General features: G+C 32.7%; 2 protein-coding genes across 2 annotated transcripts; one reads left to right on the forward strand and one right to left on the reverse strand.

Moving 5' to 3' along the window:
• Positions 1-392: 392 nt before the first annotated feature.
• Positions 393-6,098, forward strand: LOC106426079 (very-long-chain aldehyde decarbonylase CER3). The gene is made up of 11 exons (XM_013866793.3): positions 393-726; positions 801-1,024; positions 1,185-1,429; positions 1,513-1,732; positions 2,007-2,134; positions 4,436-4,692; positions 4,784-4,891; positions 4,975-5,181; positions 5,260-5,370; positions 5,470-5,643; positions 5,738-6,098. Exons 1-11 carry the CDS (start codon positions 679-681, stop codon positions 5,906-5,908), a joined length of 1,893 nt encoding a protein of 630 aa, XP_013722247.1. The 5' UTR covers positions 393-678; the 3' UTR covers positions 5,909-6,098.
• On the reverse strand, positions 6,005-8,167 carry LOC106395520 (tetraspanin-15-like). The gene is made up of 2 exons (XM_013835951.3): positions 7,297-8,167; positions 6,005-6,918 (listed from the first exon to the last, which is right to left on the reverse strand). The coding sequence occupies exons 1-2, from the start codon at positions 7,915-7,917 to the stop codon at positions 6,595-6,597; spliced, it is 945 nt and encodes a 314-aa protein (XP_013691405.1). The 5' UTR covers positions 7,918-8,167; the 3' UTR covers positions 6,005-6,594.
• Between the last annotated feature and the right edge of the window lie 4,727 nt (positions 8,168-12,894).

Raw genomic sequence — 12,894 nt, forward strand, 5'->3', positions numbered from 1 at the left:
CAAATCAAAGTTTAGAGTCATAAATAATAGAGCCTAAAGAAACCGACAAATAATTTAAGTGGTAAAGTAGTTTACGATGACGTGAATTTTTTTTGTTATCTATCTATATATAATTGATTACGGCTGCTGGTTCAGAGGTGGACTTTGTGGGTTACCGGACTTGAAAAATTAGAATTGTATAAAGCCCAAAATTTATAAGTCTGAAGCCCAAATAATGTTGTGACGGATATGTGTCGCCTCTGCAGCGAACGACTTTCCACGTGGCAAAGCAGGAGAGATACCAACATATTTATGTATATATATAGATTTCGTTAAAAAGACCTAATAAATTTTCGGGTGTAGTTGGCCATCCTAGTTTAAGTGCTTATATAAATAACCAGAGCTCGATGCTCTCAATAATGTCACATAACACACAACTTACAACCAAAAAAAAATCTCCATACCTTTTCTTGAGATTAGAGAGAACCCTATCGTTAAATCTCTCCATCTCTCTCTCTCTCTCTCTCTCTCTCTTTGTTTTCTTCCACAAACAGAGCAACATCTTTCTCTTAGGATTGCTTGAAAATGGAGCAATCTTTAAGGTTATAGACCAATAAGAGAGAGAGAAGATCTAGTCATAAACAAATCAAGAAATCTCTAACTTCGAGGAGGTAACGAAAAGGGTTTAAGAGAATAAGAATGGTAGCTTTTTCAGCTTGGCCTTGGGGAAACTTTGGCAATCTAAAGGTTTGATCTGACTTCTCAAAAGGTTTGGTTTCTCTTGCGAATCTCATATATGTGTGTTTTCTTTGTCTGTGAAGTATCTTCTCTACGCTCCGTTAGCTGCACAAGTAGTGTACTCATGGGCGTACGAACAAGACTACTCGAGGGCTCTTTGGTGTCTTCATATCCTCATCATCTGTGGACTCAAAGGATTCCTTCATGTTCTTTGGAGCGTTTACAACAACATGCTTTGGGTGTCTCGCACTCTAAGGATTAACCCTAATGGCGTCGACTTTAAGCAGATTGATCACGAATGGCACTGGTAAATCCCTCTCAAATAACATTTTGGGTACATATTATAATAATAATAATAACTTGTCCTAAAATCAATATTTTTAAGATGTTACTCTGTTCTTGCTATGGTCTTAAAACACCCATAAAACCACCAAAGGTATCGTTTTGATCTGTGGGTTTTATTTCAGGGACAACTACATACTTCTGCAAGCAATAATAGCTAGCATAATCTGTTACATGTCTCTTCCATTGATGACGATGAACAGTATACCTCTGTGGAACACGAAAGGACTCGTTGCATTAATTGTGCTACATGTGACCTTCTCAGAGCCATTATACTACTTTATTCACAGAACTTTTCATAGTAACACCTACCTCTTCACGCATTACCACTCCTTCCATCACTCATCTCCTGTGCCACATCCCATGACTTGTACATTTTCATCACTAATAACCTTATTCAAAAATTTATTCTTGTTTGTTGTAATATAACAATATTTTATCTATTGGGTGCAGCTGGAAATGCGACGTTACTGGAAGGCCTTATCCTCTGTGTCGTAGCTGGAGTTCCTTTGGTTGGATCTTGCTTGTTAGGTGTTGGATCATTAGGGTTGATCTACGGATATGCTATTATGTTTGATTTCCTAAGATGTTTAGGACATTGTAACGTTGAAATCTTCTCTCACAAGCTATTCGAGACACTTCCAATCCTTCGATATCTCATCTACACTCCTACGTATGCCGTTGACACTTTTATTACCCTTTCCGCAAAGTATTCACATGTCATTTTTCTTTTTGGATTTGGTTAGGACACATAAACATGACTTAATTTTGTCTTCTTTTTTTTTTTTACTTTAAGAAGCAAAATTGCCAAGATTGTATTAGCTATGAAATATGCCTACGAAAGTAATTGGTGGTGTTACATTTTTAGTTGCATCACAATGATTTTACAGTGTAATGATTTAAAAAAAATATTTTAAAAGTTGATTTTCTTGGTGGGGTTTATGCAGGTACCATAGTCTGCATCATCATGAGATGGGGACCAACTTTTGTCTATTCATGCCTATCTTTGATGTCTTGGGCAACACACTTAACTCAAACTCGTGGGGACTCCAAAAGAAGATTCGCTTGTCTGCAGGTAAACATAGGAAACCTACTCCACGAAGTTTTTGTTTTTGTTTTTGTTTTGCATATCTAGCCCAAAGCTTGAACACACGAATCTGTTACTAGACTAGTTGAATGAATGAAATACCAAACAGTTTAATGGCAATTTATGAGGGACACTATATGTTTGCCCGCGCAAAAGCGCGGATATGCTAGTTTTTATGCATATTGTAAAGTAAAATCAAGTACCTTTTATTAGAAAACATTTATATTATTAAACTGAAGTACTTTTTGCTACTGTTTGGAAACATAGATAACAATTAAAACAAGAACTGTTTGGAAACATAGATTGCAGATTAACTACTTTTTTTATTTACATATTTAGTCATTGCATTTACAATAATTAAGTATTTCTTTTTTGTATTTTTTTAATTTACAGATTCTGCCACTGCATTTAAAATCATTTTAAATAAATTAATTATAATAGTTGTTGTTTCTTTATGGTGAAAATAAAAACACAAACTGAAATATATAGTATATATTATATAAAACAATTTTTAAACCCTATTTAATTTAGTTAATATAAAAATTTCGAGAGTTTAATTTTCAAGAAAACAAAATATCATAAAATTAATGATAATTCTTAGAAAACAACATGTTAATATATGAATAGTATAATTACATCAAATTGTATCAAATTATAATTTTTTAATATAATATTATGCACAAATAAAAAAAATTATTATCAAACATCTATATTATAAAGTAATATATTTTACCCTATATGTAAATTACAAAACATAAGAAAACATACATGAGATATTTTTATAAAACCAGTGGTTTATAAATTTACGTTGAATATAAGTTAAATCAACCACACGCGCCCCTAGTATCAATTATATTTACATACATAGTCAAGACTTAAGAGTTATATGTACTAAATCAATTATCGCCAAGCCTTATTTTTGGTACTATATTGACAAAAATAGTGTAACCAAAGCTTAAAATATTTGCTTTTAGTTATGAGAATATATGTCAGCAATTATATTAACATCTAAATATGAGAAACCATTTTTATGTTTTACATTTTAAATCACAGATCTGCAACTGATCAATGCTACCTACATGAACATCTATTTTTCAAGAACGAATACTTTGAAAATTTAACGTATAAAAATACATTTTATCAATAAATTAGATTGCATGATAGTATTTACTGTTCCTTAGTGTCAAAGGATGCAGGAGAGTGATAATTTGTACTTGCATAAATCCATATAAGTAACTAAAATTCCTCTATTAGTAATGATTGACCTTCATCATGTTCATCACCGAAATGACTTTCTTTTGCTTTCTAACCACATAATAAACCAAAATTCTTGTTGAAGAAAAATTAAAAATTGAAAATTATCAAATTTAGCTGAAAGAAAAGTGTCAAAACTCACAGTCTTATTTCAAATCGAGTTATGGGTCTGATGTTTTGAACGCAGTCACAGCTTTTGTCCCAGAGTCTTCATCAGAATAATCCATTTGAAAAAAGAAGAGATTTGTAAATACTAAATAGTCAATCTTTTTTGTTTGTCAAAAAAGAGAATCTACCTCAAAAATCATTTATATATTATTACCTCATTCGCAACACTTTGATTTAATCTTCGTTTTTGAAGAATTAAGCACTGCAACAGGAGGAAACTCAATTGACATCTTAAGTGTAACTCATGCAAAAAAGAGAGTGTCAAGTTGAGAAGAAGAGATAGTGAATTTGGATAAAGAATTGTTATAAATTTGAATCAATTTTTGACTACACTTAAAACCTAAAAATAATTGACTGACAACGAAGACGTAATTTTTTTTTTATCAACGAAGACGTAACTATATGTAAAAAAACAGAAAGGGGGGGAAAAAGAAAAAAAAAATTAGTTGATTGAAATATATAGAAGGTGAACAGTTTAAAATCGTTGCATGATTTGGGAGTTACATAAATAACATGATTCACTTTGAACGTGGTAATAGTGGTTAGAGAAAATTTAGGATTAAGTTAGTTTAAGACAATTAAGGATCGTAACTGACTTATGATTTAGTATAACTGATCGATTTTACCGTTATGTTTTTAATTGATTTTTTTTTTAATTTAAACCATATGTCATAATATGATTGGTCGTGTGACTTGTGATTTAGTATATAAAGGATTAGTAGAAATAAAGTCTGTACTTTGTGCAACCAAAGTGGGTGAGAGTTTTCTATTTCTGGTCAAAGTCAAACCTCTTGAGCCAAAAGACATTGTTACCCCTCCATTAACCTGAAAACTACAGTTTTGTTTTAACTAACTTTGATGTCATAGGGGAACGGAAGAGAGTGCCGGAGTTTGTGTTCTTGGCTCATGGGGTAGATGTTATGTCGGCAATGCATGCTCCGTTTGTGTTTAGATCGTTCGCTTCAATGCCATACACAACGAGGATCTTCTTGCTGCCCATGTGGCCATTCACGTTCATGGTGATGTTGGGCATGTGGGTCTGGTCAAAGACTTTCCTTTTCAGCTTCTATACCCTCAGAAACAATATTTGCCAGACTTGGGGAGTTCCCAGATTTGGATTCCAAGTAATGCCTCTGTTTTTCCCTAATTTATCATGCCCTTGAAAAACAGAGAGAACAGAGTATTTTTTACAGAGCATTTTCCTCTGTTTTGCAGTATTTTTTACCGGTAGCTAAACAAGGCATTAACAACCAAATCGAGAATGCGATTCTTAGGGCTGATAAGATAGGTGTTAAAGTTATCAGCTTGGCTGCTCTGAACAAGGTTTGTATCAGAACCGAAATCTCAAAAAGTCTGAACCTTTTGAGTGCGTGAGTCAAGTTACTAAAAGGGTTAGTTTTGTGCAGAACGAAGCTTTAAATGGTGGAGGAACGTTGTTTGTTAACAAACATCCTGACCTTCGAGTTCGTGTGGTCCATGGGAACACATTAACAGCAGCAGTGATTCTCAATGAGATTCCAAAAGATGTGAAAGAGGTGTTCTTGACAGGAGCCACTTCTAAGCTGGGAAGAGCCATCGCTCTCTACCTCTGTCGTCGTGGAGTGAGAGTTCTCGTAAGTCTCTTGCTAACGAAGCCTTGTCTCAATATATATGGTTGACTATAGAACACCAAAGTCTGACATAATTGACAGATGTTGACATTGTCGATGGAGAGATTCCAAAAGATTCAGAAAGAGGCTCCTGTTGAGTTCCAGAACTACCTTGTACAAGTGACCAAATACAATGCTGCTCAAAACTGCAAGGTAGTGTATTGAGTTAGAAATGGTTTTCATTTTTTTTTTCATTTATTGTGTAAATGTAAATGTATCGACTTTTGTGGTGTTTGAATTATGTATATGCAGACTTGGATTGTTGGGAAGTGGTTAACGCCAAGGGAACAGAGTTGGGCTCCTAAAGGAACACATTTCCACCAGTTTGTGGTGCCACCAATCCTCAACTTCAGGAGGAACTGCACTTACGGGGATCTAGCTGCAATGAGGCTTCCTGAAGATGTTCAAGGACTTGGAACCTGCGAGGTTTAAAGAATGTTTGGTTTATAATATAGTCTTGATTGTCTCTTTACCCCTTTGGTACACCTGACTAAAACTTTATGTGTGTATGTTGTGGCAGTACACAATGGACAGAGGGGTGGTGCATGCATGCCATGCAGGAGGAGTGGTTCATATGCTGGAGGGTTGGGAGCATCATGAGGTTGGAGCCATTGACGTTGACCGTATTGATTTGGTGTGGGAAGCAGCCATGAGACACGGCCTTCGCTCTGTTTCTTCACTCACAAGATGAGTGAGATGAGCTCTTAAATTGTTATCTTTGACTCTCTCAAGATTGATCATTCTTTGTAAAGGTGAAGCATGCAAGCAGGTTGAAAAAAATAAGTAGAATTTTCACCGTATGTTATTGTTTCACCTTTTATTTAAGATGTATTTCACTTTATAACAATTTCCCTAAATAGTATCGACAAAGCTTTTAATTATCCAGCCTGATCACTCCTCTGGTGGTACTTGGTAGTTAGATCATGATTAACCCGAGGTTCTTAGAGTTGGGTTCTTAGCGGAAGTTAAGAAACTGTTTCTTAACTTTTAACCGGTTCTTAAAGTCCTTATTTAATAACCGGTTCTTAGCTTTTTTAGTTAAAAGTTAAGAAACAGTTTCTTAACTTCCGCTAAGAACCTCGTCCTAAGAACCCCGGGTTAATCATGCTCTTAGGATAATGAAAGAACAAGGTGTCTTCAATGTTCCTGTCCTGTACTCACATTTGATTTTATTAGAGACAATGTTACTTTGAGCCCCCTGCTTTAAAGATGAAATAATGGACCAAAGAGTTTGCTTTTGAATTCTCAATCAAACCAATTGTTTACGCTTTATTACAAACATCTACTTGAGTACTAAAACGAATGCAGAAGGAAGATATTATTTTACCCCACAGAAAAAAAAAACTCTCCTAATTAGAAAGACCATCGTGATGATTGCTAGCCCTTGAAACGTTCCCAAAAGGTGGCCAAGAAGATCAAGAGGTGAGAGATGAGAAGAAGAATGGAGATGACTATCAAGAAGACACCTAGCTGCCACCATTTCCTCCTTACAGATCTTACGAATCCTAACTTGCAAGACCTACAATCATAACACAACACGCTCCAATCATTCCTCCACAGCTGACAGTCACTTAGTCTTCCGACCATGCCCCCGTACAGCACCTCCGTCTTCAATGGTTGTCCCTCGTCTTTTCTTCTATACCAAAACGTCGTGTTTAAAGCGTCCATGTTGCATGTCTCTGGAGGCATGCAACATCCATTCTGCAACAACAACAAATATCAAAACAACTTCTGTAATTAACCTACTAGTTTAAATATCCTGTCGTACATGATCCTCTCAAACTATTTAAAAATCTTGCAAACATGATAATATGATATATACATTATTCATTTGATAATTTTCTTTTCTTATCAGTATCACATGGGCGATTCTAAGGTTTTGGAGGTTATAGACAATTTAGAATTTTAATAAATTTTTGTTTTGAACGATATATTTATGTATATTAACTCTAAAACTTCTGTGGATTATACGTAAATGTTTCGATTGCCTATGTCATCATGCATGTTAGAATGCACCGGATGCACATGGTAAAAGATGGTTATGATCTCAAACTGTAAAAATATCTACAATGAACAAACCTTTATTGGTGGCAATTTTCTTCTATTATAAGGTTTATCTTTTGGCGATCCATAAACAAGCTCGTTGCATGCACCTTTATCGTAGACACACGATTTGATATTGTTCCAGTTCACATTATCCATCACTTTGAGCTTAAACCACGTCCCAGTCGCCGGAAACCGCCTGGTCTGCATCTCGTTGACTCCGGCGTACGCCAGACCGATGAATAGCATTAGCAAAAGGATCACAAACATCACCACGAGTGCTGGCATCGGAAACTTTCGTCGGAGAAACAGAGCTACATTGCTGACGACGAAGACGGCGAGGAGACCGACGCTAGCGATTGTCTGGATACGTGGCAGACCGAGGATATCTTCGCAGTCGTAGCTACGCATGTAGAGGAGCCACACAGCGTAGCCGAGGAGTGTAAGAGATAGAAAGAAGGTGCAGATGGGAAGTACCCCGATGGCGAAAAGGTTCATGATTGTGACCAATGTTCCAGCGGGTGACTTATCGCTTTGTGACTCCATTTGGTCGGAGCTTTTTGCTTCTGGCTCACTCGTTGTTGTTATTGCGGTTGCCGTGGCGGTGGCGGTTGCAGCTGGTTCCTCAACGGGTACTACTTGGGCACTATCAGCCATGGAGAAAGTGAAAGAAATGTCTCTATGGAGGTGTTTTGTTTGACACTAGGAATGTATAAAAGAGAAAGATCATAAGTATAGGTGTATCAGGGGTGGGTTTTACAGAGTCAAATGTAAGTTGGAGAGAAATCCGGACACTTTGATTAAGTACAAGCTGATCCTGACCGAATATTTTGCTATATTCAAGCCCTTTTTGGTCTTTTTAGTCGGTATGGATTTATCCCCTGTTCTAAAAATCGGTCCGATTCATGCCAAATCGGTGAAAAAAAAAATCATGCCATATCCGATTTTTTTCCGCCTAGACCGCCTAAATGACCGCCTAGCCGCCTAAATGACCGCCTAGCCGCCTAGGCGGCCGCCTAATCAATTTTTTTTTATTTTTTTTTTATTTTTTTTTTTAATAATATTTTTATTTTTTATTTGATCTAAAATTTTATAAATATCATTTATATTCATAATTTTGATGAAAAATACACTATATTAAGTTTATATATTCTATTTGTGTGTTTTATACAATCTTAAACATGAAAATGTATTAATGTTACACACAATTAAAGATTAACATGTTTTATAACACAGTAAACCATCTAAAAATTCCGCCCCGCATAATTTCCGATTAATCCCCGATTTTCTCTTTAGGCGCTAGGCTCAGCCCGACCGTCCGACTAGCGCCTAGCGCGTTCAAGAACAGGGGATTTATCTAAAACTTTCAACTATCCAAAAGTGTAACTTTGTGCATGTGTGTGACTTTACAAATCTCTTAATTATATACTAGACCCTGATCCGCGTGCTAACGCGGGTTTAAATTTTCGGTTTTTGGTTATTTATTTAACTAAATAATGTATTTGTAATATTTGATGTATTATATTTACCAAGTAAATAATTTTTTTGGCATCTTAAACCATCTATTTACGATGAATATTCGATATCATATAAAAAATTGAACAAATAGACGTAATTAGAGAATTGTATACGATATATAAAAACAATGGTTATTAATGTAAAATATGAAGAAATATTATATTATGACTTAGTATGGCATAAAAGATTATAAATTAGTTATACATGTTTAAAGAAAATAAAATGATTTTTAAACTTCTATGAAAAATTTAACATATAAAAAAGAGCGATGAATTAGTCATCAAATTGTAAATAATTTCATAATTTTATTAATAATAAATTATTTATAGTCTTTGTTTTTCGTCAAGATAATTATTAAATGTCCATAACATTAATATGTTAAAAGGTCATATTATGAAAGCCCATGTTGTAACCATTTTTTTCCGGGAAGTGTAACAAAAAAAATTACATTTAACTCTTTGTTTTGTTTAAGTTTGTGTCGGTAAAAGATTAAAAAAAATATCTCTATCTTTTTCAATGTTCAATTTGAAGCTTATTATGCGGAAATCATACGCAAATATATGCAATTGGTTGGAATCTCTATATCTTTATATTCTTATAAATTTTAAATTTATTGTTTCCTCTTCTGCAAGCAAATCAATTACCGAAGTAATAGATCAATTGGTTGGAATCAAATCTATTACTCCCTCCGGATTTGAATATATGATGTTTAAGGTTGTGCACACATATTAAATGAAATTAAATACTTACTTATATCAAATACTTTTTGGTTTTACTTTTAGTTAGTTTAAAGATTTATTTGAATCCCAATAAAATTCAACCACTTATATTTTTTACATTTTATTTTAAAACCAAAATGCATTAATGAAAAGTAGAACATCATACATTTGTATACAAGAAAAAAAACTAAAACATCATATATTCAAATCCGGAGGGAGTATTATAATTAGTGTAATTATGGTTACAGTTTCTATATTTAATAGGTACATTAAAGATACGACATTGAAGATATTTTGTTTTGATTAATAGAAGATATTAGATTTTGAGTTTGTATTTATTGATTTGTTTTTTATAAAGCTTAGAAAATCAATGGGATTATTGGTTGGTTGATACATCCTATAAAGAAAATGAAAACTTTAGGTGGTTTGAATATTGTACATCGATCGATGCTTGATGTAAGTTGACTATATAAAACTTGAACATGATCATTTCAAACTAAAGTATAGGTAGGTTATATGCATTTGTTATATTGTAGTTAAATATTTTAAATATTACATAAGTCAAGTGATTCACGTTTTCGTAAAAATAAAATTCAAGTTCATTATTGGGCCGTACTAGATACGTTAAATATGATGTATTTTTAGGTTCATTTAATGACATTAAATTTAAATTTGATTAAGGAAAACTCATTAATTTAACTGGAAAAGACAAGCATTAAAATAGGTAGGTTTATTTAATGACATTAAGTTTAAATTTGATTAAGGAAAACTCATTAATTTAACTCGAAAAGACAAGCATTAAAATAGGTAGTTTAATTTAATTCTCAGTGGCATGAAAGTGTAAATAAGTTAGAAAATTTAGGGGTATTTTTTAATAGGTACTTCTCTTTTAATAATAGAGATTAAGAGAGAAACGTTGTAATAAATGCGTTCACACTATAATAGAGCAGCTTCACAGCGATTTGAGAATGAGCACGGTGACGTGTCACGTGTAGAGAGCTTCTCAGCCAAACTCTACATAAATGTGTTCACACTATGTAATTTACGTCTTGTTTTTAAATATAAAAATCACATGTAATGTTCCAATAAAACTCACAATATCCAGATTTTTCGATTCGAATCAAAACGGATAACGAATCGAGAGTCCAGTTATACATATATTATTTTTATTATTTACGGGTAGCCTGAGAAAAATATTCGTAAATTTTTGATTTGATTCGTTATCCGAACCAAAATATCTGGAGATCCGTAACACCACGAAGCAAATTAAATACTAAAATGCAATATCTGTTAAAAAACAAAGCAAATCAAAAATACTAATATATTAGGAATGTATATCGATTCGATCCGTTATATGCATATATATACATATATTTAAATAATTATATATTTATAAGTTATATATAATATAGTTTATATGATTTTTACAATATGTTTATGTTTAAAACTTATTATATTAGGTATAAGAATTAAAAAGTTAAATAATAATTTATTTTTAATGAAATATTATTATTTTTATATTATTTTTAGATTTTTCATTTATTTGTTAAAATTTTATTTTATTTACGGATCAAATCGGATATTCGTGAAAATTCTATAAAAATCCAGATATCTGAGACACCGAATATCCGGGTGCCTACGGATAGAGTCGATACTAATACCTCCAAATACCTGGATACTCGATCCGTTCCCGCCATCTATTTACGGATACAATTGTTTTCTTCATATGAAAGAAAATTTACTAAGACCACCTCCAATGGGGGTTTTTCCCATTAGAGTTCTTAAAATATGTATTATGTATATGTATATATTATATATGTATAAATATTTGTGGAGGTCCACAATTTTTGTGGAACCCCATAGACAAAGGTTCTAAAAATAGGCAAAGGTTCTAAAAATCTCATTTTTAGAACCTTTGCCTATGAGAATATTTATATCTATATAATATATACATACATATATATATACATAATACATATTTTAAGAGCTCCAACGGGAAGAACCTCTGTTGGAGGTGCTCTAATGTCTAGGCTTATTTTTTTTAATTAATTTTATTTTAAAATTTTTATTTTTCATGTGTTATTCTGAATAAAAATGTTATTTAATATTGATTAACAGTATCTTTATATATTTACCAACCCGTTTTATATACTTTACATACACATACATGTGGATATTGACATCAATACCTATATAACTAAATATTCACCATAACTGAAGTATCTAATTTTTTTGGAAATTGAAATATTTCTTTTTAATGTTTCTTTCACTATCGATCAAATTGTAGTGAAATGATTTATCTTAATTATTTTATTTTTCTTTTCTTTAACTATTATATGTTATGTTTAGAAACTATAATACGAAATCATTGGTTCGACATCAAGATTATCTAAAATTCATATAAGCTAAAACCAAACAAATAATAATACTTTTTCGTTATCACCGGAAAAATCAAAAACATCAACAATTTGAACCGAACAAACCAAAATAAATATTGATTTAGAATTATGGCTATATTTTAGGAGATTAAAAAAAACCACCTAAAACCGAACCAATATCCAGATTAAACAGATTTAATGTTTCCTTATTAAAAAAATAACAAAACTAATAAGCACATTCCGTGCAAGGGACGGGTTATTATCTAGTAACTTTTATTTGATATTTTCTCTAATTTCAGTGTAAAAATTAGATTGCACGATTATGGAGATTATTAACCCGAAAATACGGAATATTACATGACGAGATTTATTTATGTGTAGTGAAGCAAAGGCCCAAATATATAGTCTAACTTATAATCTATAATCTAGGAGGAAAATATATATTCAAAACTATTTTTGGACAGCCGAACCAGTCGTTCTGTACACATCAATTTAAATAAAAAAGAAAATTGTCTGTCTAAATTCAGGTGTGATCAGTTTTCTCATTTCAACCTAACTATTTGATTAGACAAATTAGAATAAAACTTAAGTTTTTAATGAAGCTTTAAGGGCCATGAAAATCCAATAATGTACTAATAGAATGGGCTAATTCAGTTCTGATTTCTTCTCTGCTCTGTAATTTTCTTTCGGTCAACTGTTTTTCTCACTAATCAGATCAACCATGGAAGACCCACCTGCTAATAGTAAATTGGATGGTCAATGGTTTCTCGGTTTCATAGAGGAATTTGATAAAGTACTAGATTTTATACTCGCGCTTAAATTTCATGGTGGTTTGATGTCTTTGGTATCATTTAGCATCTGTTCCTTCCGTTGATGCTTATGATTTATGAAACTTGTCGAGACAATAACAAGGAGAAAGGAAAAAAACTTAAGGAGATGATTCTTCAGATTTATATAAGAATGATTAGCGTCTCCATGGTTCCCAAGTATCTCATTGTACGAGGAGTTGATCCACAGAT

Source organism: Brassica napus, chromosome C9, assembly GCF_020379485.1.
Source record: "Brassica napus cultivar Da-Ae chromosome C9, Da-Ae, whole genome shotgun sequence".
In the NCBI taxonomy this organism is placed as follows: domain Eukaryota; kingdom Viridiplantae; phylum Streptophyta; class Magnoliopsida; order Brassicales; family Brassicaceae; genus Brassica; species Brassica napus.

Coding starts and splice junctions, on each gene's coding strand:
- LOC106395520 (XM_013835951.3), bottom strand. CDS start 7,917: ATGGCTGATAGTGCCCAAGTAGTACCCGTTGAGGAACCAGCTGCAACC. Junction 6,919..7,296: donor GAAAATTGCCACCAATAAAG/GTTTGTTCATTG, acceptor TTGTTGTTGCAG/AATGGATGTTGCATGCCTCC.
- LOC106426079 (XM_013866793.3), top strand. CDS start 679: ATGGTAGCTTTTTCAGCTTGGCCTTGGGGAAACTTTGGCAATCTAAAG. Junction 727..800: donor GAAACTTTGGCAATCTAAAG/GTTTGATCTGAC, acceptor TTGTCTGTGAAG/TATCTTCTCTACGCTCCGTT. Junction 1,733..2,006: donor TATCTCATCTACACTCCTAC/GTATGCCGTTGA, acceptor GGGTTTATGCAG/GTACCATAGTCTGCATCATC.